At 58.5% G+C, this 25,006-nt stretch overlaps 11 protein-coding genes across 11 annotated transcripts; 7 read left to right on the plus strand and 4 right to left on the minus strand.

Moving 5' to 3' along the window:
* Positions 1-550: 550 nt before the first annotated feature.
* SPRG_02710 (hypothetical protein) lies at positions 551-1,991 on the plus strand. Its single transcript, XM_012341300.1, has one exon. The coding sequence runs from the start codon at positions 595-597 to the stop codon at positions 1,942-1,944; it is 1,350 nt and encodes a 449-aa protein (XP_012196690.1). The 5' UTR covers positions 551-594; the 3' UTR covers positions 1,945-1,991.
* A 49-nt stretch (positions 1,992-2,040) lies between these two features.
* On the plus strand, positions 2,041-3,318 carry SPRG_02711 (hypothetical protein). Its single transcript, XM_012341301.1, has 9 exons — positions 2,041-2,233; positions 2,277-2,317; positions 2,360-2,465; positions 2,510-2,551; positions 2,597-2,680; positions 2,726-2,776; positions 2,827-2,946; positions 2,998-3,054; positions 3,108-3,318. Exons 1-9 carry the CDS (start codon positions 2,054-2,056, stop codon positions 3,270-3,272), a joined length of 846 nt encoding a protein of 281 aa, XP_012196691.1. The 5' UTR covers positions 2,041-2,053; the 3' UTR covers positions 3,273-3,318.
* On the minus strand, positions 3,251-3,878 carry SPRG_02712 (hypothetical protein). The gene is made up of 3 exons (XM_012341302.1): positions 3,628-3,878; positions 3,496-3,554; positions 3,251-3,450 (listed from the first exon to the last, which is right to left on the minus strand). Exons 1-3 carry the CDS (start codon positions 3,833-3,835, stop codon positions 3,277-3,279), a joined length of 441 nt encoding a protein of 146 aa, XP_012196692.1. The 5' UTR covers positions 3,836-3,878; the 3' UTR covers positions 3,251-3,276.
* A 161-nt stretch (positions 3,879-4,039) lies between these two features.
* SPRG_02713 (hypothetical protein) lies at positions 4,040-7,454 on the plus strand (the record flags this gene model as incomplete). Its single annotated transcript, XM_012341303.1, has 8 exons — positions 4,040-4,454; positions 4,504-4,760; positions 4,804-4,905; positions 4,935-5,240; positions 5,295-5,409; positions 5,469-5,587; positions 5,637-5,792; positions 5,843-7,454. The coding sequence occupies 8 exons, from the start codon at positions 4,040-4,042 to the stop codon at positions 7,394-7,396; spliced, it is 3,024 nt and encodes a 1,007-aa protein (XP_012196693.1). The 3' UTR covers positions 7,397-7,454.
* An 81-nt stretch (positions 7,455-7,535) lies between these two features.
* Positions 7,536-8,878, minus strand: SPRG_02714 (hypothetical protein). Its single transcript, XM_012341304.1, has one exon. It carries the CDS (start codon positions 8,829-8,831, stop codon positions 7,569-7,571), a length of 1,263 nt encoding a protein of 420 aa, XP_012196694.1. The 5' UTR covers positions 8,832-8,878; the 3' UTR covers positions 7,536-7,568.
* An 834-nt stretch (positions 8,879-9,712) lies between these two features.
* On the plus strand, positions 9,713-11,818 carry SPRG_02715 (hypothetical protein). The gene is made up of 9 exons (XM_012341305.1): positions 9,713-9,883; positions 9,931-9,995; positions 10,049-10,189; positions 10,243-10,554; positions 10,610-10,816; positions 10,860-11,108; positions 11,168-11,367; positions 11,420-11,543; positions 11,587-11,818. The coding sequence occupies exons 1-9, from the start codon at positions 9,736-9,738 to the stop codon at positions 11,737-11,739; spliced, it is 1,599 nt and encodes a 532-aa protein (XP_012196695.1). The 5' UTR covers positions 9,713-9,735; the 3' UTR covers positions 11,740-11,818.
* A 44-nt stretch (positions 11,819-11,862) lies between these two features.
* SPRG_02716 (hypothetical protein) lies at positions 11,863-15,019 on the minus strand. The gene is made up of 5 exons (XM_012341306.1): positions 14,766-15,019; positions 14,463-14,719; positions 13,962-14,417; positions 13,424-13,909; positions 11,863-13,372 (listed from the first exon to the last, which is right to left on the minus strand). Exons 1-5 carry the CDS (start codon positions 15,007-15,009, stop codon positions 11,867-11,869), a joined length of 2,949 nt encoding a protein of 982 aa, XP_012196696.1. The 5' UTR covers positions 15,010-15,019; the 3' UTR covers positions 11,863-11,866.
* A 211-nt stretch (positions 15,020-15,230) lies between these two features.
* On the plus strand, positions 15,231-16,910 carry SPRG_02717 (hypothetical protein; the record flags this gene model as incomplete). The annotated part of the gene is made up of 1 exon (XM_012341307.1): positions 15,231-16,910. One exon carries the CDS (start codon positions 15,231-15,233, stop codon positions 16,908-16,910), a length of 1,680 nt encoding a protein of 559 aa, XP_012196697.1.
* Positions 16,911-17,433: 523 nt separating this feature from the next.
* SPRG_02718 (hypothetical protein) lies at positions 17,434-21,954 on the plus strand (the record flags this gene model as incomplete). The annotated part of the gene is made up of 19 exons (XM_012341308.1): positions 17,434-18,079; positions 18,171-18,275; positions 18,326-18,425; positions 18,470-18,683; positions 18,728-18,831; positions 18,882-19,050; positions 19,097-19,291; positions 19,340-19,497; positions 19,544-19,768; positions 19,817-19,929; positions 19,976-20,185; positions 20,238-20,379; positions 20,428-20,537; positions 20,760-20,931; positions 20,978-21,096; positions 21,133-21,233; positions 21,281-21,437; positions 21,493-21,618; positions 21,663-21,954. The coding sequence occupies exons 3-19, from the start codon at positions 18,354-18,356 to the stop codon at positions 21,952-21,954; spliced, it is 2,679 nt and encodes an 892-aa protein (XP_012196698.1). The 5' UTR covers positions 17,434-18,079; positions 18,171-18,275; positions 18,326-18,353.
* Positions 21,955-22,408: 454 nt separating this feature from the next.
* Positions 22,409-23,998, plus strand: SPRG_02719 (hypothetical protein). Its single transcript, XM_012341309.1, has one exon. The coding sequence runs from the start codon at positions 22,459-22,461 to the stop codon at positions 23,908-23,910; it is 1,452 nt and encodes a 483-aa protein (XP_012196699.1). The 5' UTR covers positions 22,409-22,458; the 3' UTR covers positions 23,911-23,998.
* A 103-nt stretch (positions 23,999-24,101) lies between these two features.
* Positions 24,102-24,604, minus strand: SPRG_02720 (hypothetical protein). The gene is made up of 2 exons (XM_012341310.1): positions 24,456-24,604; positions 24,102-24,402 (listed from the first exon to the last, which is right to left on the minus strand). The coding sequence occupies exons 1-2, from the start codon at positions 24,574-24,576 to the stop codon at positions 24,131-24,133; spliced, it is 393 nt and encodes a 130-aa protein (XP_012196700.1). The 5' UTR covers positions 24,577-24,604; the 3' UTR covers positions 24,102-24,130.
* Positions 24,605-25,006: the final 402 nt, after the last annotated feature.

The following is a 25,006-nucleotide window of genomic DNA, read 5'->3' on the forward strand; positions in this document are numbered from 1 at the left end:
ACGACCGGCACCACCGCCGCCAGGCTGAGAATTTGTCCAGAACACTAGTGACGTACTGTAGGCGTGACGCGAAATGCGTCGCAGCAGCCAACGCCAACGCCGAACCTAATCGGAGCGTACTTTGTATGAGCTGGCAGTCACACTCAGCGAGATGACCAAGCAGCCAGACCACCACACTATGTATCCAAGCTCCTCGACCCCATGCAAGGCGAGCGCGAGGCAACTGCGTACGTCGCGCTAGAGCGCCCATGCGAGCGATCACGTAATCGGCTTGATCGGCTATAACGAGCGCAACCTCTGCGTCGGAAGTTGCCCAACGGTTGGGGTACAATCGTACCGGTGAGATGGGCCTTCGCGGCCTTACAGGAGACAAGAAATGTCCACTTGCATACGTAGGTCATGTGTATGGGCCGTAGGCTACACTTGCAAGACGGCGTGGTCTAGTCGAGCGGTCGGAGAGGAGGCCGTTAAGGGTCGTTTTGTGTTCCGGCGTTGGAATCAGAATTGCATTTTAAGTAGGCCCCCCTACTGTGGTCGTCCCTTCCAGCTGGCTCAAGGTTTTCTCCCGCAGCACGAGATTGGCAGGCGACGTGCATGGCGGCCTTCTACGCGCGCTCGGTGCCGAGCCGCCACGAGGCCTCGCCCTCGTCGTCGCAAGCGTCGTCCTACAGCTACCGGTCGCCGTCCTCCGGCAGCTTCTACGTCGACGACACGATGCGTGCGCTGGACAACATGAGCCTCGTGTACCAAGGCGAGCGCCACCCCAACTACCCGCGAGGTTCGCACCAGCGCAGTAGTTTCGCCCAGCCGCCGTCGCCCATTCGCACCAGCGACGACGCGCCGCCAGCCTTCCCGTCGGACCTCGTGCTGCCCACGCGATCGGCGCCATCCATCACAAAGACAGCGCGTGCACGAAGTAGTAAGACGAAGAAGTCGGTGCGCTTTAGCGCGCAGCTCGTGGTCGAGCACGAGACGCCGACGTACTACGCGTCGCCGGAGAAGGCCATGTTCTACCCGGGCGGCGCCAGCTACCGACTCTTCCACCCCGAAGAGCTGCCATGCCCGATTTTGGACGAGCTCCCGCGCTCGGACGCAGCGACCAAGCATTTGCGAAGCTGCATGCTCTTGTCGAGCGAGCTTGGCGTGAGCATGAAGTGGGGTCTCATGCCGTCGACGCGCTACACCATGTGCGAGCTGTACCCGAACGAGATGCTCATCCTCAAAGAGAAGACCAAGATGAAGACCGAGGAGCAGGTCGCGCTCACCGGCGTCTCGATCGAGGTCCTCTCGCCCGTGTCCATGTCTCTGCGCATTGCCCACACGCAGAAGGAGATGGTGCGGCTCTCGGTGCGCGAGGGCCAAGAGGTCGTGCTGCAGGAGTGGTTCTGGATGCTGCACATTGCGATGGCCATGAAGGTCGACGTCGGCGACATGACGGCGTCGCTCAAGAAGAAAAAGGAGTCCAAGACACGGAGCATCTGGGTGGTCCGGGCGCCGGCGATGGACGAGCCGGGCTACCTGCCGCGCGTGACGCACCACATCGCGTCGGCCCTCGCCGGCGCCGAGATCCAGGTGCTGCACAGCGGCGACACCGAGTCGAAAGCGCTTGCGGAGAGCATCAACGAGTGCGTCAACGGCAAGCCGTTGCGCGAGAGCGTGCTCCTCGGCCGGTCGGTCTTTGACCACGACCACTACTATAGCCGCGCGGCGCGGCGCAAGCTGGCCTACGACATCTTTGTCGCGCGCGGGCGCATCAAGCGGCTGCTGCTGGTCGTGGAAGATGAGCTGCTGCCGACGATGATTGCCCGCGCGCAGCGCTTCCGCGCCAACGACCAAGGGCTTGGCATGGGCTACACGCCGTCGATGCTCAAGGTGTGCAACGGCGTCGAGTTTGCCGTCGACATGAAGACGGGCGACGCGACCATCGTCTCGTGCTTTGCCTAGCGAGAAGAACTTGTAGTAGTACAACCTTGGTAGTAGATGCAGTGCGTAGACTGTGTGGGATTGGTTTCATGTGCCCAGAAAGGCCAGACCGTTTCAGGACGAACGCAGCATGGACGGTCCGACGCTGCGCGAGGACGGGCGCGCCGAGTGCGCGCCGACCAAGCCGCGCCACGCCAAGGCCGCGCGGTCGCACACTGGCGGGCGCATTGGGAACCAGCAGTACAGCGCCGACGGCGACGAGATGGCCGCGCTTCAGGCCGAGAACGCGGCTCTGCGCCAGCGACTGGCGGTACGCCATATTCGACGACAGTGCCAAGGACATGCCGGCGTAGGACATGGAGCGCGTCTTGGCCCAAGTGGAGCAAAAGCAGCTGTACGACGATGCGTGCTCGATGCTGCTAACGCGTGGCGCTAGGGCGGACCAGGCCGAAGCGCTCGACGACATTTCCGAGCTGCTCAAGCTGGCCGAGATGGCCAAGACCGAGGCGACGTCGTTCGGCCACAACACTGCGCGGGACAAGGTCGTCGTCCTCGACGCGATGAGGCGTGCGACTCGTTTGCGTAGATGCGCCGGGACATTCAGACGCTGCAGGCCATTTTGAAGAAGGTGGGCTGCCGACATTGCGACACCCGGTACGCAGCCTCTGCCTAGGCCAAGGCCGAGCGCAACGACTTTAAGAAGACGATCAAGCAGACCGAAGAGAAGCTGCGGCTCGAAATGGAAAAGAAACACGAGGTAGTCTTGCCTCGCGACGAAGCGGATGCTGAGGAGCGAGCGTAGGAAGGCCTCAAGAGCGAGATCGACCAAGAGATCTTCACCCGCATCATCAAGGTCCGTCATGCGATGCGATGGGCAGGAGGTGCATGCGGATGGCCATGTAGGACGACCGTGAAAAGTACAGGGCACACGTCGTCGAACTCGTTGCGCGCATCAAGTCGCTCGAGAAAGAGAAGCACGATGTGTTTCTGTGGGCCAAAGCCCACCAAGAGATCTACGTCCAAGTCCGCGATGTCGACTCGCCAGCGTCGCCTCATGCTGCGAATGCACTCTAGGAGATGCGCAAGCTCGCGCGCGCCTGTGCCAAGGTCAAGCGCATGTCGGACGAGAGCGTACGATGGAGTGTCTCGTTGCTCTGCGCAAGGGTAACCACGCGCGTATGTAGACGTACGAGGCCAAGGTGTTTTACCACGACGTCATCCAGCTCAAGCACGTTGTGCTCTCGGACGCGGCCGGCCTCGACGACGAGCGACAGCAGCAGCAACAACAGCAGGCCAAGGACGACGACACGCGATGCGCAGCGTTCGTGCTTGAAAACACTGCGTCGTAGTGGCTTATTCCAGCGGGTTATAAATGATGCGTTGCATGCTCTCGCCCTGCTTGGACACTTGCACGACCATCTTGAGGTCGAGGATGTCGTCGCCGTCCTCCGACTTGAACGTCGCGCTGAGGAGGCCGCAGTTGGCGAGGTTGCTCGGCTTGATACCGCTCACGTCAATATGGGACACCTACGCACAGCGGGTCATACCAAGGCGAAGCGGGCGTGGTCGTACGGAAAACTGGAAATGGTTCTCGCCGCGCGTATAGTCGGTGGCGTCCGTGCGCCCTAGCTGTGCCATCGAGGTGGTCAAGGAGCTACATCACCAAGCGCATGCCATGCAGCCAACGTCGGTGGAAAAGGATATTGATGATGTGTCGCCGAAGGACCGAGTCGACGAGGTACTGGACCTCCCAGTAGCCCTGGCGCACGGTCTTGCTCACGCTAAAGTCCACTTCGAGGTTGAGCTCGTCCGAGATGTGCGTCGGGTTGGGCGAGATGTCCACGCGGAGCACGTCGACCTTGGGCAGCTGCGTCAGGTGCTCTTCGTCGTCCGTCATCTTGGCATCGCTCATGCTGCTGGCTCGTTGGTGGTTGCGCTGCTTCGAGGTTTTGGATACGGAAACCGAAGTCGTGATCGAAGTTCGAAGCAGGACTTACATTGTGGCATGTGCCATGTTTTAAAGACTGTATTCGGCATATGCCAGTTAAAAAGCAGCCCATTGATTGGTCCCTTGGCGAAATGCCGAATTGAAACAAATCCACAATCCGATTTCACGATGGCAACCTCGATCGACGAGACCAAGAGCCCGAACGACCCGAAGCACTACCGGCTCTTCACGCTGCCCAACGGCCTCGAGGTGATGCTCATGCAGAACGTTCCCGGCGCTGGCGACGATGACGACGAGGATGAGGATGACGAAGGCAGCGACGAAGGCAGCGATGATGACGACGATATGATGGATGATGACGACGAAGACGACGACGATGACATGGATGATGACGACGAAGACGACGACGATGACATGGATGATGACGTTGAAGAAGAGCTCTTGGGCGAAGATGACGAGATGGCCGACGACGGCCCGGCGCCGCGCAAGGCCGGCGCATGCTTGACCGTCGGTGTCGGCAGTTTTGCCGAGCCCGAGCATCTTCCTGGCCTGGCGCATTACCTCGAGCACATGCTCTTCATGGGTTCGTCGACCTTGTCCTCTTTTGGATGCGACTCATGCATGTCTTGTAGGCAGCGAGAAGTACCCGGACGAGAACGAATTCGAGGCCTTTCTGAGCGCCCACGGCGGCTACAGCAACGGCGAGACCGACGTCGAGCGCACGAGCTACATGTTCGAGGTCGGGCCCAAGCACCTCGCGCCGGCGCTCGATATGTTTGCGCAGTTCTTCGTCGCGCCGCTCATGAAGGCGGACGGCCTCGACCGGGAGCTCTCAGCGATCGAGTCGGAATTTGCGCGTGCGAGCCAAGACGACATGATCCGCTACGAGGTTCGAGCCCGTGGCCTCTTATGTTTCACATAAATTTCTGTAGCAAGTGCTGTGCGACCTGGCGCTGCCGTCGCACCCGTTCCATCGGTTCAACTGGGGCAACACAAAGAGCCTCAAGACGCTACCGGAAGGCAAGAACGTCGACGTCCGTGCCGAGATCGTTGCTTTTACAAGGCGCACTACTCAGCCAACCTCATGAAGCTCGTTGTCTGCGGCGAGGAGCCTCTGGACGAGCTCGAGGCGTACGTCCGCGCGTCGTTCAGCGACGTGCCCAACCATGACCGCGTCGTCGCCGACTATGGTCATCTTCCGATGCCGTTCGAGTCGTCGGCGCTGGTCCAGATTGTGCCACTGAAGGAGTCGCACGTGCTGCACTTGCACTGGCCGCTGCCGCCGCTCGTGGGCCACCACGACCTCAAGCCCGCCGAGTATGTGGCGTCGATCCTGGGCCACGAAAGCGAGGGTTCGATCTTGTACTACGTACGTCGTTTTTAACATATTTTGCAGGAGGGATTATAGATCCTGTATGCGTAGCTCAAAGAGAAGGGGTGGGCGTCGTCCATTTCGGCGGGCCTCACCGAGACACACGGCTACGACTTTGGGTCGTTTGGTGCGATCTTTACACTCGAGATTAAGCTGACGCTCGACGGTCTGGCCGCCTACGAAGACATCATCGGCGTTGCTTTCAGTTTCTCCACATGATGCAAGCGAGTCCGCTCCCGGCGTGGATCTTTGAAGAGCAAAAGGCCATGGCGCAAGTCAGCTTCCGCTTCCAGGAAGAGCACGACGCGATCGAGCAGTGCGAAGAGCTTGCCGCGCTCATGCAGGTAGATGCTCTACATCTGCATCGCTTTGCATTGCAGCGTGGCATGCTAGGCGATGTATCGGATTCCATCGAGCGAGCTCTTGACGTATGAAGTTCCGAAAGGCGACTTTGACGAAGCGCGGATTCGGTCGCTCGTGCTACAGCACCTGACGACCGCCCGCCTTCGCATCCACGTCGCCTCGAGCACGTTTGCGTCCGACGACACGGTACATCACGAGTGTTCGCTGGCCGCTCATGCGTGTGGATGCGCATCTAGTGGACCGAAGAGCCGTGGTTCCAAGTCGCGTACAAGGTGGAGCCGATCCCGGGCCCGCTCTTGCAGCAGTGGGCAACGCCGTCGACGCACCCGTCGCTGCGGTACCAGGCCGTCAACCCGTTCATTCCGCGCGACGTGTCGCTCATCGAGGTGCCCGAGGTCTTTGAGGCGCCGCGCAAGGTGCTTACGTCGTCCAATGCGACGGTCTACTACCTCCCCGACACGGTCTTCAAGACACCGCGCGCGTTTGTCATGCTGCACTTTTCGCTGCCGGCGATCGCGACGCAGCCGGATGCGATCGTGCTCGGCGACGTGTACCTGCGCATGGTCAAGGACGCGCTCAACGCGTACGCGTACTTTGCTCACGAAGCGCAGCTCTCGTACGTGCTGCATGTCAAGGACGCGAGCGGGTTCGAGCTGCAAATCGGCGGCTTCCACGACAAGCTGCTCGAGCTCGTCCACGTCGTCACCAAGACGCTGGCGACGTTTACGAACACGAGCGGCGACACGCTGCGTGCAGCGCGCTTCGAGGTTCTCAAGGAAGACCTTTTGCGCGTGTACAAGAATGCGCTCTTCAAGCCATCGGCCAAGGCCAAGTACATGCGTCTGCAGCTGCTCGAAGCCTCGGCCGTGCCGCTCCCGGCGCTCGTAGCGGCGCTCGAGGTGCTCACATACGAGTCGCTGCTATCGTTTGCGGTCACGACCAAGGCACTCTGGGCTGGCGGCCACTTGACGGCGTTCGTCCACGGCAACATCACGCAAGCCAACGCGATCAAGATGGCGTCGACGGTGGCAAGCTACTTTCCCTTTGGTACCTCGGCGCCGCGCCCGCGCAAGGCCATTCACGCGCTGCCATCCTCCAACGGGCTTCTGCTCCACGAAGGTAGCGAGAACAGCGAAGAGGTCAACTCGATCGTCGAGGTCTACTACCAGTTCGGCAACGAGACGGTCGCGACGCTGGGCATGGCCGACCTCCTCGAGCAAATGATGCAAGAACCGCTCTTCGACACACTGCGCACCAAGCAGCAGCTCGGGTACGAAGTCTCGTGCACCGTGCGCGTGACGCACGGTATCCTCGGCTTTGGGCTCAAGGTTGTCTCGGCCTCGACACCGACACGTGCGATCGCGGCCGCCATGGACGCCTTCGTGAAGAGCTTTGCGACGACGCTCGAGACGATGGACGACGCGACGTTTAAGGACCACGTCCAGGCGCAGATCCAGGCGCGCGAAGAACCGGATGTGCACCTCTTTGCCGCGACGACGCGCCATTGGACCGAGATCCAGTCGCTGCGCCTGGCGTTTGATATCGACGCGCAGCTCGTCACGTGGCTCAAGTCGCCTGGCTGCTCGCGCGAGGCTGTGCGCAACCAATACGCGCGCTGGTTCCAAAAGCCCCAGCTCCGCGTCATCGTTGTCGGTCAAAAGAGCTCGTCGACGCTTCAAGGTCGCGAAGAACCACCGACGGTGGACGCGCTCCGCAGCATGGACGACGTGTACACGCAGAAGGCTCGCCTCCCGTGCTTTCCTGAGCGCCACTCGATCCCGGCGGTGTAGATGGTGCCACGTCATGGGTTTAGTTTCGGCATAACGCGAATATAACACCGGTCTCGACACACAGGCATGTGGGGTCCTGAGATGTACACGAGCAGGTCGTGGTGGCATATGCCACGTTTAAGCGTATGTGCCGAAAATAGAGCATGACGTGGCAGCCTCGTGTGCATAATTATTAATGTGTGTCGTCGTCGTCCACGTGGCCGACGTCGTCGTCGTCCAGCATGCCAATGTGACTCGATTCGTGGTAGGCACCGAAAAAGTCCGAGATCCCTTCAGTCTCGTCGAGGTTGAAGCAAAAGTCGGGGTCGGCCTTGAGCGGCGCGAGCTTGAAGAGCCCAGCGTCTTCGTGCGCGTCGAGCGGCGGCTCCTCCTTGACGATCGTCTCGGACTGGGCCTGGCTTACTAAATAGACGTCGACGGGCCCTTCGTTGGCCTTGAGGAAGATCTGAAACCTCCGCGTGCCCGGCGGCATGCCCTCGTCCGGGTCCGGCACCTCGAGCGTTGTGCCTGGCGGCGCTTTGATGGCCATGATGCTCTGGTCCGCGAGCGACTCGAGCGATCGAATGTCCTGATGCGAAATGAAGCAGCGCGCTGCGTCGGACAACGACGAGGCGGACGGCGACCGACTGCCGTCGCACTGCTGCTCGTCATGGAGCTGCTTGACGCTCAGCGTCATGTGCCGAATGAAATGCTCAATGAGCTTCTCTTCTTCAACAAGCTTGGACACGTCGTCCTTCATCTTTTCAACGTCGCTCGTCAGCGTGGCCGAGGACGCAAAGATCGCCGTACTGCTGCTGTTGCTGTCGTCGTCGTCGTCGCCGTCGGTGAAGCCGGCGCCCTGCACCGACGCCCGCGCCTGGCGCACGCCCGCTCCGCCTTTCCAGTGAATGTTGTTTTTGCTCGTCTTCTCGATAAGCCCGATGCCTTCTAGCACATTTGTAATGTCGTAGATTCGCCGCTTTTGCACGCCCAGCGACAGCGCGGCCTGGTTCAAGTCGAGGTTGCCGTCGGTCGCCGACTGGATGAGAGACACGAACTTCTTGGTGAGCAGGCCGAGCGAGCTGTCGTAGCGCGTGCCAGGCGAGCTCAGGTTTCTGCTGCTGCTCGACGCGCTTCCTGGCTCTGACTTGGTCTTGGGCAGCAGCGCCGGGTCCATCGAGAGCGGTTGTGGCATGTTGCGCTTCAAGTACGAGTTCATCGGGTTGAGCGGCATGTACGACATGCCCATCGGGAGGCCCATGTACATGGGCGCGCTGCTCGTATTCAACGTCGTGTTGGCCTGCGTGCTATGCTTTGGCGTTCTCGCCTCGGTCTTGGGCGTCGCCGCGGGTGTGCTCAGCGCCGATGCAGCCTTGGCCTTGCCAGCGGCTGATGCGGAAGCAGTTCCATGCGACGCTCCACGCGCCCGCTTGGACGGAGGAGGTGGCGTGTCCATGGCGGCAATATCGGAGCGTCGGCGCGGCCACCCTCAATTTCACGTCAAGCTCATTCGTTTGGCCGGATACATTTTTTTTAGCACGCTCAAATTCTTTTTCCAATATTTAAAGTCCCCTACGCATTGGTATTGCATTGCATTATAATGCGGACCATAATTTCGAAGCGCATATTATATTACGACGCAATGCCATTGGATGAAAAGCGGCCAATGACACATTTTGTGCCACTTGAGGATCTTTTTGACCAATCGCGCGGGGATGCGAGCATCAACGCCATAGGCGCCTCTGCCATCCTCGGCTTCCGACTCTCAAGCCGTCGTGTAAGGGATATATGTACGTGCTTCGATCCCGTAAAGAGGCAAGCTCTTTAGTGTAGAAGGGAGAGATCAATACTCTATCTTGAACGACATTAATTGGTTGTCGTGTCCTCTAAAGCATATCGCTTGATGCAATACGCCGCCACCGATGTTGCGTTGCCCCATAGAATCGAAGAGAGAAAAGCCTCGCACATACCAAACCCTTGTAAATCGAACAAACCTTGGATGTGGCGCCGTACCTTGTGGCTTGAAAGCATGCGATCCAAGATGGTCAGTGCAAAGTGGCGCGGCTCGTCGCAACCAGACGAGTTCCCGCGCATTTACAAATCTGACGCCATCGACCAGGCACGGGCAAGGCAAGGGCATGGCGGCAAGGGCCTTTTCGATCGTATTAAATTTGCGAGCTCTACCAGAATCGTACTAGTCCTGCCGACGCCGACTCCTTTGGTCATAGTGCGAAGAACAGCCTTTTCTTGTGTTTGGGTCCATACGTCTTTCCCAGTTGCGAGCGACTCGACGACTTGAGCGTAGTACTATTGTTTTAGCAACCAGATCTGATTGCACCTCGGCTATTTAAAGACACATCATGTCGTCGTCGCGGACGCTGCGGCGGCGCGGCAGCTTCACCGAAGACGAAGAGAACGAGCCGCAAAAGACATTGGCACAGAAGGAGATCATTTCCGCGCAGATGATTGGCGTCATTCAGACGCGCCTCGACTCGCTGCGCACTGTCGGTGCGACGACATGCATCCGACTCAACACTCACTGTCCTCTTGGATAGCCGACGACCGCGCGTACGGCCTCGAGTGCGACTTGAAGGCCAACATTGACCACTCGTCGCGGCTCGTACACCCTTTGAATCTTAGTAGATCCTCATCGCTTGATGATTGATGTGGCAGGTCGCACAGCTCCCCGATCCATATACGATCCGGAATGCGGCCACGTCTCGCTCCAAGACTCCCACCACGGCCATGAATGTGCGCACGCAGATGCTCATGGAGCGGCTCTTCGGTCCGGACGACAAGTCCCGTGCCCGCAACGTACCCTCTTCGCATGGGATGACATCTGCTACTTATGATTGTCGATATTTTAGAAGACAATCAAGAAATCCAAAGCCGAGCTCCTCAAGACCGAGACGCGGCGCAACAAGCGCGCGAACTTGGAGAAGCAGCTGCAGACCAACATTGAGCGCCACGTGACACGCACCGTTGACAGCGTCTTGTCCTCGGACGCGCGCGGCCAAGACTCGATCGAGCTCAACGCGCGGCTGCTAATTTCGCACACGATCGAACGCATGCGCATCGTGCAGGGCAAGAAGACGTTCAAGAAGTTTGCGCTCTCGGACCTCTCGTGCAAGCAGTTCGAGCACCTCTTTTGGCACGTCTTTTACACGATTTTTCGCAAGGTACAGTCCATCTTGTCTATAGTACCACATGTCGCAAAATCCCTCGATGTATTAGAAACCAACGCCGACGGATGCGTCGTACGACGAGGACATCATGGCGGCCATTTGCGGCCAGTACGTCAAGACGCTCTCCTTCCTTCGGTCGAACAAGGACCTCATCTTCCGGATCTACCCGTACGCGATTGCAAGTGCCGTCTGCAGCGGGTTCCACTACCTGTTTCCTGGCTCGCGGCATTTATACACCAACGACTTCAAAAGTCAAGTAGGTATCAATCTATCAAGGGCGACGGTGCAACCATACGTAGGTTTTTGTGCTCATTTGCGAACTCTTATTGGGCCTCAAATTGTGCCCGATCTCGGTGCATACGATGCGCAAGCAGTACTTTCCCGAGGACGTCCTCGACGACTTGCACGCGCCCGTGGTAGCGACGCACGCGCCAAATGCGACCGGTAGCCAGCCGGATCTGCTCTCGGCCTTTGGACTCTCGAGTGCGCCGACACGCGAGACGGGCGAGCCGGCGCCATTTCCCCGCTCCAAGAGCGAGTTTACCCTTGTAGACAATCATCTTGTCCATTCTAGATTGAAGGCATATATAGACATGTTGTGGTCTAGCTTCTCGAGAAGATCCCGCCTCCGTCGTCCGGCCCGCGTCTCCACCAGCTGCGCAGTCACTTTGACGCGTCGCAAGTGAGCCCGCTCATGAAAGAGTACCTTGCGAACGACAAGGACGGCGTCAAGATGCCGTGCCTCCTTCGCCGCACGACGCCCGTGCCCAAGTGCATCGTCGGCGGCGAAGACACGTTCAAGCGCGTGTATACCAACCTGTCGTATTTTTGAGTCCAAGAACGAACGATGGGCGTGTAGGTACAACCGCAAAATGGTGCCCCCCGAGTACGCACACGAGTCGGCCGCGCGCTACAGCGAATACCGCGCCGACGTGCTGCACTATCAGCGCGACGCGCGCCATGCTCTCAAGCTCATCAACGAGGTGTGTCCTCATCCTCGTGGGTCGATTGAACTATGCGGCGTAGACCAAAGACATTGTCCTCAACGGCGGCAAGGCCGCCATCAAGGCGTACAAGACGATCTTGCAGAGCCAAGCCAACGGGTTCTCTGCATCGCTCGGCAGCCTCGACGCGATCAAACGCATCGATCCCCCGGGATCCCCCGAGCGCCTGGCCTAACAAGTTGGCAATCTTTTGGGTTCAAACGATGATTGAGGTCGTTTTCGCCATGGACAATATTGTACTCTTTCATTCGATGTATTCTTTCTTGGTTGCTAGCGTTGGCATGTCCACTATACAACAGGAACTAGGGCGTAGCCGGCTGCCGCTGCTTGAACCGAGAAATATCTTGAATCAGGATCGGTGCGGCCGAGGCGTCGACGAGCGTCTCGAGCGGGACATTTGGCACTGCGTGGTCTTGGCCCACGACATGCACCCGCAGCTTCCGAGCCGATGTCAAGAACCAATCGTCGTACTTTGCAAGCAAGTCCTGGTGCGTCACCGCACGCACAGCCGCTTGCATTGCCGCGTCATCGATGCCGTTTTGGCCAGTGAGGAGCGCCGCCCACACCTCGTGCGGCACCGACGGACGCTGCCAGATGGCGCGAATGGCGTCGAGTCGAAGCGCTAGCGCGTCGGGCGAGAGGGCGCGCAAGATAGTTGGAAACGTCGTCTGCAGAAAGGCATCCAAGCGGCGGGCGATCGCACTTGCATTCGACGTCGCCGACTCGACGACAATGGCATAGCCGAGCACATTGTGCGTCACCTTGACGTAGCAAGCAACGTGGTAGCCGATGGATTCGAGCGTGCGCAGGTGGTGGAACAGCGGCTCCTTCATGAGCTGCCGAAGAACGTTGAGAATGGCTAACTCTTTGGGATGGAGCGCACCGCACTGAAAGTACATCTCGACGCAACTGTTGACGTCGTCCGTGCGAGCGCTGAGGACGCGAACGAGGAGCCCGCGGCCGTCATGGACGGGCAGCGTCGACGTCTGGAGGCGCTTGGGGCTGTACAGCGCATGGGACCTCGGCGACAGCGTCTCTGGCATCGACAGCATGCCGACAAGTTGGTGCGCGAGCGTCACGACCGTGCTTTTGGAGGCGTTGCCAGCGACAAAGCTGGTCAAGTGCGCTCGGGCAAAGAGCTGTGGTGACGAGATGAAGGCAGATACATCCGTTATCGTCAAGGATCGTAGGGCGCGTAGAACATCGTCGAGCGCGTGCTGCACAGGGCTCGCATCGAGTAGCTGGAGGCGGATGTAGGTGGCCATGGCCCCGACGTCGGCCACGTCGCTAGCGAGCTCGGCGCAGAGCAACTCGACGACGGGATCGAGTTCGACGGTGCGAGGGACCTCCGGCCGTGTGAGAGCGTCAAAGAGGGTCGTCACGAGGTATGGCAGGTGGTGGCGGTAGCCAGCAACGCTCACGTGAATGCTGCCGTCTTGCACGCGTATGTTGACGTCCATCTCGGCGCATTGCGCGAAGTACTTTGTTTCTCGCAGTCGAAGCTCGGCAAGTCGGACGTAGACCAGAAGACGTGCGTGGGTGTCCACAGAGGCTTGGCCGAACGGCATCACGAGCTGGAAAAAGGCGGTGACGCGCGGCGACAAGGTACTGCGTTGGAGCCAATGGCGTCCAGGGACGTCCAGTCGCAGCGGCGTGGCATCCGACGTCTCGGCTTCGATCGTAAAGTCTGTGGGCATAAAAGGATTGGCTCTCGGCAGCCGGTAGGGCGCCGGCGTCGCCATTGTCCATCGCGCAAGGAGCTTTGGCTGGATCCGAGCCGTCTCGTATGCAATACGTCCCCAGGGTTCCTACAGTGACGCACGTTTAGAGCCACTTGGATTCTAACAAAATAAGAGGACCGTGCACGGCGACCGGTCGTGTAGCCGTCGAATGTCGGACGAGTGGACGGTTGTGACGAGCGCCACCTGCATGTTGGTGGGTACCATGAATGTGAGCAGCGTTGCGATGGCTGCGGGGTTGAAGGGCTGGTACAGACACGGTCCCAGATGCAGGCCGAGCAGCTCCTTCCGGTCGACGTCGAGGCGGTCGAGCATGTACGTGGCAAGAGCCTGGACGCGACTGATGGGGTCGACGGGCGCAGGAAAGGCGAACGCGACTTTGGCGGTCGCTTGGAATTCTGCGTGGATCCAGCTCGGGCAGTTGGACGTGTGCTGGCAGTAGTGTAGAATGGAATACACGTGTGTCACAATGATGTCCCAGTGGGCAACACCGAGAAGGCTCAAGTCGATCTGAACCTCGAAGATGGAGCCATACGAGCCGTGCTCGTAGCCTTGTGTCTCGGCGATACCAGCTTCGATCGCCGTCGCCCACCCTTTTTGGTGCAACTAGATGGCAACATTATTGCCAACCCTCGTAACTACATGGTCAGCGTCTTACGTAGTGAAGAAGCGACTTGCTGCCTTCGTGCCGCAACACATACCGAAGGTATTCAGCCGCCGCGAGCTGCGACTGGCGGTCCCGGCCGTTGGTCGTCGGCGGCAACGCGAAGAAGAGGTGCAACGCATGCGTCTCCGAGATGGACTCGAACGTGAGCAGTCGGCCAGGGGGCGCCAGTCGCGGGAGCGGCGGATACCACAGGCCTGGCGCAGTCGAGCTGGGAATGGCGCCGAACGAATTCCGGACGCACTCCGCCATGGTCGCCAACGGCAAGGAGCTGCATACGGCCAGCTTCATGCGCCCCGCCGTGTAGTGCTGCTTGAAGAAATCGTTAAGTGCCACTCGCACGTTGATCGGCTCGTTGCTTGCGTCCTTGAGACTCGCGGAATTGCCCCACCCAAATTGATGGTACGGGTGCGTCGAGCCATCGCGTCGTCCTGCGTCACAGAGCACTTGCTAGCCGGGATGATAAGCACGGAGCGACGCAATGAGAAGCAATACCTGCAAGCGCACGCGATCGTGCTGGTTTGCCGATTGAAATTCATCGTCGATTGCAACCAACTCGCGGTCCATGGACTCTAGGAGAAGAAGGGGCGCGATGAAAAAGTTGGCAAAGATATCGAGCGCTTTCAGCAGGCCGTGTGGTGCGACTTCAAAGAAGAACTTGGTCATTTCGCAGTCCGTCGCTGCGTTGCTGTAGCCCCCGTAGCGGCTGAGGTAGGCCTCGAACGCGTTCTCTTGCGGGTACTTGGCGCTGCCTACGCCAAGTTTGGCTTTGCACGCACGAGACAGAGATGGTATTACCCAAGAAGAGCATGTGCTCCAAGTAATGCGCCAAGCCCAAGAGCGGCGGCGGGTCGGCAAATGTACCAACGCCCACGGTGAGGCAGACAGCCGCCATTTCGCTCACCTCGTCCTCGCCGCTTCGTGGCGCCGATAGCGTCGGTGGAGCATGCACCAAGAGCACTTCCAGCGCGTTCGGCAGCAAGAAGAGCTCGTAGGCGCTCAAGTCGCTGGGCGATTTGGACGCGTCAACGACCGACGTCATGCCACACGAGATGATATTTTTCAAATCACCAGCATTGGGACGGTAGACAGGCTAACAATAGATTATATTCGGCATCTGCCGAATCCACGTGGCAGTCTGTGGGCAGACGCTATACACGATTTTGATACACTGTCTATTTTACAGTGCTTCATTTTCCTGTGACCTGCAACACTACATGTTTACAACTAAATGCAATATCCGATCCTAGAGGTATTGCACAAATGGCGAGCTTCCACGACATCCTGCTGGGCTGCCCGCATGTGGCCGCCAGCATCTTTGGCTACCAAGAGGGCATCACCGAAGACGCTTTGCCGTACTTTGACCACTTCCACGAACACGTGCTCTACGCGACGCCCCATGGCCACCATGAAGCCACCTTTATGTTTCTCAACGAGAACGGCGTGGTCGAGCGCTTCCGGCCCGCCGACCTGGCTTTGCTCGAGCAGCGCGACAGCCGCTTTCCGCTGCACTTGGCCATCTCTAGAGGCGACATAGAGGCCACGCAGCGCCTTGTACGCGGCGCCCCGCACGTCGTCTCGGTCGATGCGATCCACTGCGCCTTTCTGCATGGCCGTGCAGCGATTGTCAAGTACCTTCTCGACGCCCGCGCGCTCTCGCCCGCCCTCTTTAAGCCGCTGCCATCGCCAGCCGTAACACTAGAACGAGTGCAGCGCAGGGTACTTTGCGCCTACGACGACGTGGAGCTCGTCCAGCTCTTTGAAGTGTTCGCGTCACCGACATGGACGCGCGACAGCTGTGCTTTGGTCCTCATGCATCGCCGCACCCGTGTCGCCGAGTACTTGTACCAGCACTACGAAGCAAGCTTGTCGACGCTCGATGTGTGTGCGCTGGCGAGCAAGTATGGCCTCACGGGCATGCTGCGGCTTCTCGCAACGCGTGGGGCTCTCACGCCCAGGGCCATCGACGTCGCCATCCAGTACGGGCGCGTTGAAGCAGTGCATTACTTGCGCTCCGAGTGTCGTCAAGTTGCCTCGAATGGCGTGTGGGCCAAGGCTGCAACCCGAGGGCTTGTCGCGATACTGGAGCGATTGCCACTGCCAGAGGACAAGGAGGTCGTGGCAGCCGCCGCCGCAAACGGCCACCTCGACGTGCTTCGATTCCTCACGTCGCGTACAATCGTCTCGCTAAGCGGTGCCGCCCGAGCGGCCGTGGCATCCCACCGTGCCGACGTCTTGGACTTTTTGCTGTCGCAGGATCCGACGGTCGACGTCGCGTTTTCCTCCACCAACCCGGTCTTCTTGATGTGTCTCTTGACCGCAGCCAAGCAAGGGCGACGTAGTATCCTCGAGATCCTCTTTGAGCGCAACGCGTTTACGCCAACGCGTGCGATCGTCGACGCCGCCGCCTCGTCCGGCAGCGTCGAGCTCGTTACTTGGCTGTGCACGGTGGTCCCTGACGTCGTCACGCAGACACCAAGCGCGCTAATGTCGGCCGTCTCGTCGGGCCATGTCGACGTCGCCAACGTCCTACTGGCCCACGGACTCGAACTGGACGCCGACACCGAGATCGTCCGCTTTCACCTGCCCAAGATGGACGAGGTACTGGCCTTCTCGATCGAGCACCAGCTTGCGATCGCAGCCCAATGTCTGCATTCGGCGTGTGCCAAAGGTCGTCTCGACGTCGTCATGCGCCTGCTTCCGCTATTTCCGACGGCGACGGTGGCCTCCATGGTCGACGTCGCGGTTGGATGCAACCATCCGGATGTTCTTCAGCTCTTGGCCGAGCGTAGTGCCACGTGCCCACCCGAGATGCTCCTCCGGACGCTCGAATGCGATGCGTGGGCCTTGTTTCGCGTCCTCTGCGACTTTTGCCCCGTCACGGACGACGTGCTGGCACGCGCAGTGCGGCTCGCGATCGATGACGTGGCGCTGCTCCAGTAAGTTGCGTATTGCCTTCCGTCGCAACCCCCAAGCGTGGTCCAGCGACTTGTGCGTGATGTCGTTCAGAACCCAACCCTCCATGTGCAGCTAGTCGCAACCCTCTTGCCGGCGTGCATGGACCCCATGCAGCCTTTCAGCAATCTCACGTTCCTCGTCGACCTCGTCGATGCTGCGCGCACGGCGTCGAACGCCGTCTTCCGGCTACTGCTCTCGTACATGGCGGCCGAGGCGACGCTACCCGCATCGATTTGTGTGGCGGCGCGGGGACATCTCTCGGCAACGCAGACGGCACTCGATGCGTGGTGGTGCGCGGTGGCGAGGACGTAAGAAGAGCTAACCTCTAGGATGTATCGACATTTTTACTGGATCGATTGCAGTGCATACGAAGCTCCAGCGTTCTCGCTACCTCGCGTCGACGGGTCGTGAAAGACTATAGCATCGTCTACGAGCAGAGATTGAAGTCGCTCGGCGGGTGCAGCGGGCATCGGTGGCGCGACCTTTGCCACTTTTTAGCAGTTACTTAGCTTTGTCGTAAAAGAAATCGAAGCATCCGACCCACGAGCAAGCCGCCGATGTCGCTTTCTCGGCGCAACTCGCTCTCGAACCTTCTTCTGCGTCGCCCCAACGACCGCGGCAAGCAGCTCTGGGGCAAAGTGCGCGAGAACCTCCCGGTGCTCGCGCCGCCAAAGCCAACGACGCGGTACCGGCGCGTCGCGCGACCGCCGCTCATGTTTGATCCAAGCAGCGACTTTAAATTGCAGTGGGACCTCCTCGTCGGCGTGCTCGTCGTCTATACGACGGCGGTCGTTCCGTACCGCGTGAGCTTTTCGATTGACGCGAGCGGCTTCTTTTACGTGTTTGAGACGCTCATGGACGTCGTCTTCTTCCTCGACATCCTCCTTTCGTTCCGCACGGGCATCACGTCGCCCGTGACCGGCCTCGTCTACTACAACAAGCAGCACATTGCGGTCGCGTACCTCAAAGGCTGGTTCTTCATCGATTTTGTGTCCACCGTGCCGATTGCATCGGTGGCGACGCTCGTCGACCCGACGCTGGACTCGAACGCGCTCAATTCCGCACGCGTCTTTCGCGCGCTCAAGCTCGCGCGGCTCCTCAAGCTCGCTCGGATCCGCAACATTGCCCACATGCTGGCCAAGTGGGAGGAAGAGGTGCGTCGGGTGTGATTTTTGTTGTATTTTTGTTTTGCTTGATTTTTTGCTTTTTGATGTCGTTGGAAACAAGTAACAAAAAATGGGCTAGGTGTTTGTGAACGAAAGTCTGCTCTCGCTGCTCAAGATTCTGTTTTCGTGTTTTCTTGGCGCACATTGTCGCGTGCGTATGGTTCTTCGCGTCGACGGCCAACCCGTGCGCTAGTTCATCGTGAAAATGGACGGTAATCGCGATCTCTGACGTAGCCATTCGTGGGCCGCGACGATCGGCCTCATGGACGAAAACCACGGACACAAGCAGACGCTGCAGTACCTCGTGTCGCTCTACTGGGCCATCGTGACCATGGTACGGGTCCGAATCGAGTCGCTCGGTAGTATTGTAAGGTGTAGGCGTCGGTCGGCTACGGCGACGTCGTGCCCCAGACGAAGCTCGAGATGGCGATTGCGATGTTCGTCATGGTCATCGGCGTCGTCATGTTTGGTTACGTGATTGGAAACATCACGTCGCTTGTCGACAACCTCAACGCGAGCGGCCGCATGCAGCACGAGCGCATCACACAGGTGAAAGAGTACATTATCGTGCGCAGTCTGCCCAAGATGACAGGTTGTCCACTTCTCTACGCTCTATCGGCAGCCCATACTTTGTAGCCAAGCGTCTTTTGGACCACTACGAGTATTACTACCGGTATCGCTCGGTCTTTGACGAAGACGCCATTTTGAAAAACATCCCAAGCATCATTCGGCACGAAGTGGTTTGTATTGTTTAGAGTGGACAATTGTCGTCCAATATTTTTATATGTAGGTCCACCATGTTCTGCGCAAGTTTGTGGCGCGCATCGACTTTCTCTCCGAGTTCCACGAAGGCCTCGTTAGCGACATGGCGGTCGCGATGCACCCGTTCTTCGTCGTCAAGAACGAGAGCATTTTCGTCCAGCACGAGATCGCAGCCCATGTCTTCTTTCTCATGAAGGGTATTGAACCATGTACCTTGCGTCCACATGATTAGCATCAAACTAGGGTCGGCGACGCTCATCAAGTCGTACGTGAATCAAATGGGCGAAACCGAGCTCATGCAGCTCTCACCCGGCGTGCACTTTGGCGAGGTCGAACTCTACCACCCGCGCTTTGGCCGCGGCGTACGCCTCTGCACGGCCATGGCCAAGACGTACTGCGAGCTCACGTTTCTGTCGCGTCAAGTGATTGCCACCATTGGTATAGAATATCTCGAAAAATGCACATAAAATGACAACTATTCCATAGGCGAAACGTGGCCTGAAGTGCTGACGCACTTTGAGAAAACCGCGAACAGCAAGGTCCGCTTCATGGCCAAGCGCGGGCAACTCGACGAGTTTAACACGATCTTGGACAAGAAACCATCGGCGTCGAGTCTCCGGCACCGACGCATGGTCAACGCCGCCGTACCCTGCCATGCGGTATTAGCTAGCCCATTCACTGTATGCATAGCGGTCCTCGCCACTGGCACGACGCGACGGCATGTCGCTGCCGCTACCGGCGTTCGCAGCCCTGCCGGCGATCGACGGCCTGCAAGGCGTGGACTACGGTTCAGCGTCGTCGGACGACAGCGGCGACGACACCGATGACGTCAGGCGCGTCAGCAGTTCGTTCCAACTCGACACGCAGATTGCCCGGATCCAAACTGCGATTCGTCCGCTGGTCAACGAGCAAAAGGTACGAGTCGTCGTTCAAAGTGATACACTTGGCGACTAGGCGTTGTAGCTGGCGCATCAAAACTGGGTCGTCCACCCCCACGACACATTCCTCATCAACTGGCAGCTCACGGTCGCGACGGGTATCATTTACTCGACCATCATGGTGCCATATCGCATTGGGTACTGCACTCGCGTGTCCTCCATCTAGAACGAATACGTTGTGTAGCTTCAACTCGGACCCGTCCGGACAAGGGCTCGCAGTCGACCTCCTTGTGGACTTCATTTTTTTCATCGATATTCTCATTTCGTTTCGGACCGCGTTCTACACGGCCGAGCACCAGCTCGTGTACCAAGCAAGGACCATCATGTTTGGCTACTTGCGCGGCTGGTTCTTGATCGACATCATCTCGACCGTGCCCATTGACACGATCGGCGGGTGCGTCCTCAACGTGTACTCTTTTCAGTGGTTCCAACATGGACCAACCTAGTCTCTTCTTGTCCACGGCCAGTTCGGCCAAGGTGCTCTCGTCGACGAAAATTCTGCGCATTTTCCGCATCGCGCGCATCTTCAAGCTCATTCGGCTCCTCAAAATTGGCAAAGTGTTTGGCCGCGTGCGCGATGCGATCCAGGTTCGCGTCTGAAATGGTCATCGCCCCTTCTGTGAGGGGTATACGTAGCTGAATCCGTCGAGCGAACGGCTCTTGAAGCTGGTCATGATCATGGTGCTCTTTGGGCACTGGAACGGATGCATTTTTCACTTTATTATGCTCCAAGAGGAAGATCTCGGGTGCGCCACTCGCCCTCTAGAAATGAACTTTTACTTGTTTAGGTTGCGAACGTGGTGCACGGAATATTTTTCCCGAAAAACGAAGACCCGGGGCTGTGTTCGAACCGCGTCGCACTTGCTGATCGGTACTTGGCGTCGATTTACTGGGCCTTTACGACCATGGCGACTGTCGGGTTTGTCGAAATATAGTTTGGAAATCGTGTTGACAGACAGTGCGTGTAGCTACGGAGATATCCACCCGTACCGGTTCTCGGTCAGCGAAATTCTGTTTACGATTGTGTGTCTCTTGGTCAACTCGACGATTTACGCCTACGTCGTGAGCGGCATCATCGAGGTCATCTACAACTACGACCCGAGCGCGCGCGAATATAGCAGCCGGCACAACGCGATGAAGGTACCGCGGTATGTATCAATGTATCAATACACCGACCTCAACGTAGGATTACGTGCGCGAGTCGGGGCTCTCGGCGCGATTGAGCCACAACGTGCGCCACCACTACGACTACCTCCTCTCGACCATGTGTCTTTTGCCCGAAGAAAAGTCGGCCTCCGCGCACCAGTGCTATTCATTTGTATCGTTACTCTAGATCTTTAGCCAGCTGCGTCCGAGCCTGCGCTTCGACTTGGCGCGGCTTGTCGCGTCCAACACGTTTCTCACCATCAGTCTCATTGCGGGCATGGAAAAACGCTACAAGGGTATGTACATGTCAAACGAGATCCTGTGGTATTTCTAAAGGAACCAGGCTTTGTCAGCTACGCGATGTTTCTCCTCAAGCCGCAACTCGTGTTGCGGAGCGAGCGTGTCTGTCACAGCGGCAGCCCGGGCACCGAAATGTTCTTCATTTCGGACGGCGAGTGCGAGCAACTCGATAAGGACAACCGCAACGCGCGTGTTGTCGGGTACGACACCACAACTTGTGTCCTAAAATGATGACGGGATGGCTATTTTGCGTAGCGAGGGCGGGATCATCGAAGCGTACGCACTGCTCGCCCATCCGGACGAGCACTATCGAATGGAGAGCTCGGTGACGGTTCTCACAAAGTCGTGTGAGCTCTACTCGTTTGCGGTCCACGACTTTCAGTACATATTGCATCCGCCGACGACAGTGTCAATACTGTCTGTAGGACAATTGCGTCCATTTCGCCGGCGATCTCGTCCAACATGTCGTACGAACTGGCGCGGAGCATCATCCAGGACGATTTTTTGCGGCTCACCGAGCTCCAAGCCCGGCGCGTGGCGGCGGCGATCGAACACGAGAAAAAGTACCACCCCGTGGCGACCCTACCCCTTGACAACCTCCTGAACGTGGTCTTGACAACGGTTAAAGCGACGACGGGCGACACGCTCACGATGCACGTCAAGCAGACAGTCCACAAGCTGGCCGTGCAAACGAGCCACACCCCGCCGGTGGAATGAATATGTATCAAATTGATAGATCTCGTTGATGCGACGCAGGAAAAAGTTATCGTCCCAGCACTGAACGCTTCAGTTGACATCGCACCAACTGCAGGGCGCTGTGCGAGCCCAGGGCCATTTTCTACTTGATTGCATCGATCACGTCGATCGTCGGTCTCCTAGCTAGGTCGCATTTGATACACTGGATCAAACAGCGTCTCGCCACGTGATGGCGCTATCTGCCTTAAAGTTGGTCATGAGGGCGTATTCGAAAACCATACGGCCAATCACACTTGGTAGCATGCGACTAGCAGCGGTTCGATAGCGCTCACGTCGACGAGGGCGAGCGGCCTCTGCACGGAGCACTATTGTCATTGTGAGCGATGTAAAGATAGAAAGACTTCGTCGTCCTCTTGGTGTATCGAGTATCGTGATTCCCAACCGGCGCCAAGATTAGCTGCGACAAAACGCGCGGGCTAAAATTACTACTGCTAGCGCGCTTGTCGCTCAACCTCTCGTCGCTCCATGGGGTCGTTTCCGTCGGCAGCGGCCAAGCCCGAGGTCAACCCTGCCGAGGCGGCAACGACCAAGCCAAATGCGAAGAAGAACGACATGATGTACTTTGCGACCGAGCCCAACACGGTGTGCTACAACTACCTCAAGGCGATGCCGCTCCCCCGCGTCCTCGAGTTGGACGTCGGGCGCCGCCTCTTTGCGGCCCACTGCGCCGAGATTAAAAAGCGGGACGTGGTTCACGTCTACTTTGCGCTGCAAGCCAAGTGGCAAGCGCTCAAGCAGCCGAGCAGCAGCAACAACAACAACAATAGTAGCCACGACAGTAGCGGCGACGAGCTCGGATTTGACCTCGGGCGGCTCGAGGCGGCCGTGGCCAGCCTCGCCAGCACGACGAGGCTCTCAAACGCGACGATCGGCCTGCTCCGCATCGGCCTCAACGCCAACGGCTCGTTCTCCAACGAAGATGATCTGCTTAACATGATGGACGATTGCATGAAGGCGCTGCGCCTCGTCGAGGCCGAGCACTGGCCGCGCTCAAGCGCTGGGCGCGAATTCATGGGCAAGATGCTCAAGTTTGAGCTCATGCTCCGCGACGACATGGCCATGTGCTTCTTCCACCAATTCCTCGTCCAGGAGTACTCGTCCGAGAACCTCGAGTTTGTCGATACCGTCAACTCGTTCGATGACAACTACGACACGTTCTCGGAGGACGAGCAGGTCGCGGCTGCGGCGCGCATCCTCAAGCTCTTCGTGGACGAGAACGCGCCGCTGCAGATCAATATTCCGTCCAAAATCCGAGTCCGCTTGGAGCGCAAAGTCATCAAGGACAAGGAAGCGCCCAAGGATTTGTTTCGCGCGGCCAAGAGCGAGATCGTCGCCCTCGTGCAGCGGGATTCGTGGCCGCGCTTTTTAAAAACACCCAACTGGGCCGCGTACCTCGACTACAACGAGGTTGCTGCACGGACCGCGTCGGCCCAAGCGCGTCATGACATTTACCTGGATTTCATTGGCGACGACGACTTGAGTGCGATTTTAAGCCACGAGCTCGGCCGCGAGTACCTCGGCTTGTACGTGGCCATTATGGCACTCAAGCCCGAAGGCAGCGTCGACTTTCTGCACCGCGTCACGACCTATGGCATGGTCCAGAACGAAAAGGAAGCCGAGGAAATGAAGCACGAAATCTTCGCGCGGTACTTGGGCCCCAATGCGATCGCGCCCGCGCGCTGCGTCCTGCCTGCAACGATCGCAGCGATCGCAGCGCAGCTCGAGACGCACAAGGGGCCGACGCTGTTTGATATGGCGGCGACCCAAGTGCGAAGCTACCTCGAGGAGCAGATGGTCCCGCAGTTCAAGCGCAATGGCATGTACGCCAAGTACCGCGTCTTGGTGGGCCAGAGCCAGCCGATCAAGAGGAAAGGGTCACTTACCCAGGCCGTCGACAAGCGACCACGACCGCTCTAGCCTCTCTAAATATGGATGCACTTAACCACCATGTCGAAAGATCCGCGTGTAAAACATTCAAAAAGACAAGCATGGGTACTGTTCCGCCACAAGGTCGGGCATGGGCTAGCGTAGCAGGATACTGATTGCACTCATTCCTAGTCGCAGCGCTTGGCTTGCTTGTCGAAAGACCTTATGCAGCAGGCGGAAAAGCCAGAAGTAGTGATGAAGATAATGAGTATTACGGCGCCATCTCGGCTTCCTTGATGGACTTTTCGACGGCCGCCAGCTTCTCCTCGACGCGGCTCTTCTTCTTGGTGCGCGCGGCCTGGTTGATCTCCTTCAGGCGCTCCTTACCAGCCGACTTGACGTCGGCCAGCATGATGGACGAGCCGGATTGGAGCACGCGGCTGGCCATGATCTGCTCAATGTTGTTGTTGATAAAGCCTGTGACGGACTCGTCACCGCGGCGCTTGAAGCCGTTGCAGCCACGGCGCACCTCGGTCGTCGGGTCTACGCCAAAGCCCTGAGCTTACTACATGTCGTCGGACGAGCCAAGAACATACTGCCTTTCTTGGTAAACTTGGCCGCCGTCTTCTTGTGGCGCGTCTCGACCTTCTTCTTAGCCGGCTTGGCCTTGAGGTTCTTAACGTTCTTGTGCTTGAGAGCGGTGCTGCCTTGGGCCATGATGGAGGATGATTGAGTTCTGGCCCAAATGTAGCCACCAAGCACCGACCGGAAGTTGTGATTGGCAGAGAATTTAAATGCAACGCGATGATTGGCTTAAAGGTAATAGCAAAGGCCATTGGCTACATTTTAGCCAATGGCATCTCGCGAATTGCCACCGTGCCGTGGCAGCTTCCCACGGCCCCCTGCACCGCGCGTCCGACCGTATACGACACGGGCTGTGCTACCTGGCGGCGTACCGGCATCTCCAGCTACTGTCGCAGCACTGGTCCCCCGCCGTCGTCCAAGATTTGAGGGAATGGATTGATGCAGCAGCATTACATGGGTGTTGCGTGGTGTGATGGTGGTACCTTGGCCACATCGTACGCTTCTACAGCCGCTTCATCCTACAGGGTCACCAAGGATGGTAGCTAGGAAGGAAGGCGCTACT

The sequence above is a fragment of the Saprolegnia parasitica genome (assembly GCF_000151545.1).
Source record: "Saprolegnia parasitica CBS 223.65 unplaced genomic scaffold supercont2.7, whole genome shotgun sequence".
Taxonomy (NCBI): domain Eukaryota; phylum Oomycota; class Saprolegniomycetes; order Saprolegniales; family Saprolegniaceae; genus Saprolegnia; species Saprolegnia parasitica.

What these genes read in the sequence shown, in the direction of transcription:
- SPRG_02710 (XM_012341300.1), top strand. Translation starts at nt 595, where the DNA reads ATGGCGGCCTTCTACGCGCGCTCGGTGCCGAGCCGCCACGAGGCCTCG.
- SPRG_02711 (XM_012341301.1), top strand. Translation starts at nt 2,054, where the DNA reads ATGGACGGTCCGACGCTGCGCGAGGACGGGCGCGCCGAGTGCGCGCCG. An exon ending in AAATGGAAAAGAAACACGAG is followed by an intron (nt 2,681 to 2,725) that starts GTAGTCTTGCCT and finishes GAGCGAGCGTAG; the next exon opens with GAAGGCCTCAAGAGCGAGAT. An exon ending in AGCGCATGTCGGACGAGAGC is followed by an intron (nt 3,055 to 3,107) that starts GTACGATGGAGT and finishes GCGCGTATGTAG; the next exon opens with ACGTACGAGGCCAAGGTGTT.
- SPRG_02712 (XM_012341302.1), bottom strand. Translation starts at nt 3,835, where the DNA reads ATGAGCGATGCCAAGATGACGGACGACGAAGAGCACCTGACGCAGCTG. An exon ending in CCTTCGGCGACACATCATCA is followed by an intron (nt 3,555 to 3,627) that starts ATATCCTTTTCC and finishes CCTCGATGGCAC; the next exon opens with AGCTAGGGCGCACGGACGCC. An exon ending in AGAACCATTTCCAGTTTTCC is followed by an intron (nt 3,451 to 3,495) that starts GTACGACCACGC and finishes CGCTGTGCGTAG; the next exon opens with GTGTCCCATATTGACGTGAG.
- SPRG_02714 (XM_012341304.1), bottom strand. Translation starts at nt 8,831, where the DNA reads ATGGACACGCCACCTCCTCCGTCCAAGCGGGCGCGTGGAGCGTCGCAT.
- SPRG_02715 (XM_012341305.1), top strand. Translation starts at nt 9,736, where the DNA reads ATGTCGTCGTCGCGGACGCTGCGGCGGCGCGGCAGCTTCACCGAAGAC. An exon ending in CCAAGAGCGAGTTTACCCTT is followed by an intron (nt 11,109 to 11,167) that starts GTAGACAATCAT and finishes GTTGTGGTCTAG; the next exon opens with CTTCTCGAGAAGATCCCGCC. An exon ending in GAAGACACGTTCAAGCGCGT is followed by an intron (nt 11,368 to 11,419) that starts GTATACCAACCT and finishes ATGGGCGTGTAG; the next exon opens with GTACAACCGCAAAATGGTGC.
- SPRG_02716 (XM_012341306.1), bottom strand. Translation starts at nt 15,009, where the DNA reads ATGACGTCGGTCGTTGACGCGTCCAAATCGCCCAGCGACTTGAGCGCC. An exon ending in ACGATCGCGTGCGCTTGCAG is followed by an intron (nt 14,418 to 14,462) that starts GTATTGCTTCTC and finishes CATCCCGGCTAG; the next exon opens with CAAGTGCTCTGTGACGCAGG. An exon ending in ACGACCGGTCGCCGTGCACG is followed by an intron (nt 13,373 to 13,423) that starts GTCCTCTTATTT and finishes GCGTCACTGTAG; the next exon opens with GAACCCTGGGGACGTATTGC.
- SPRG_02719 (XM_012341309.1), top strand. Translation starts at nt 22,459, where the DNA reads ATGGGGTCGTTTCCGTCGGCAGCGGCCAAGCCCGAGGTCAACCCTGCC.
- SPRG_02720 (XM_012341310.1), bottom strand. Translation starts at nt 24,576, where the DNA reads ATGGCCCAAGGCAGCACCGCTCTCAAGCACAAGAACGTTAAGAACCTC. An exon ending in CAAGTTTACCAAGAAAGGCA is followed by an intron (nt 24,403 to 24,455) that starts GTATGTTCTTGG and finishes GCTTTGGCGTAG; the next exon opens with ACCCGACGACCGAGGTGCGC.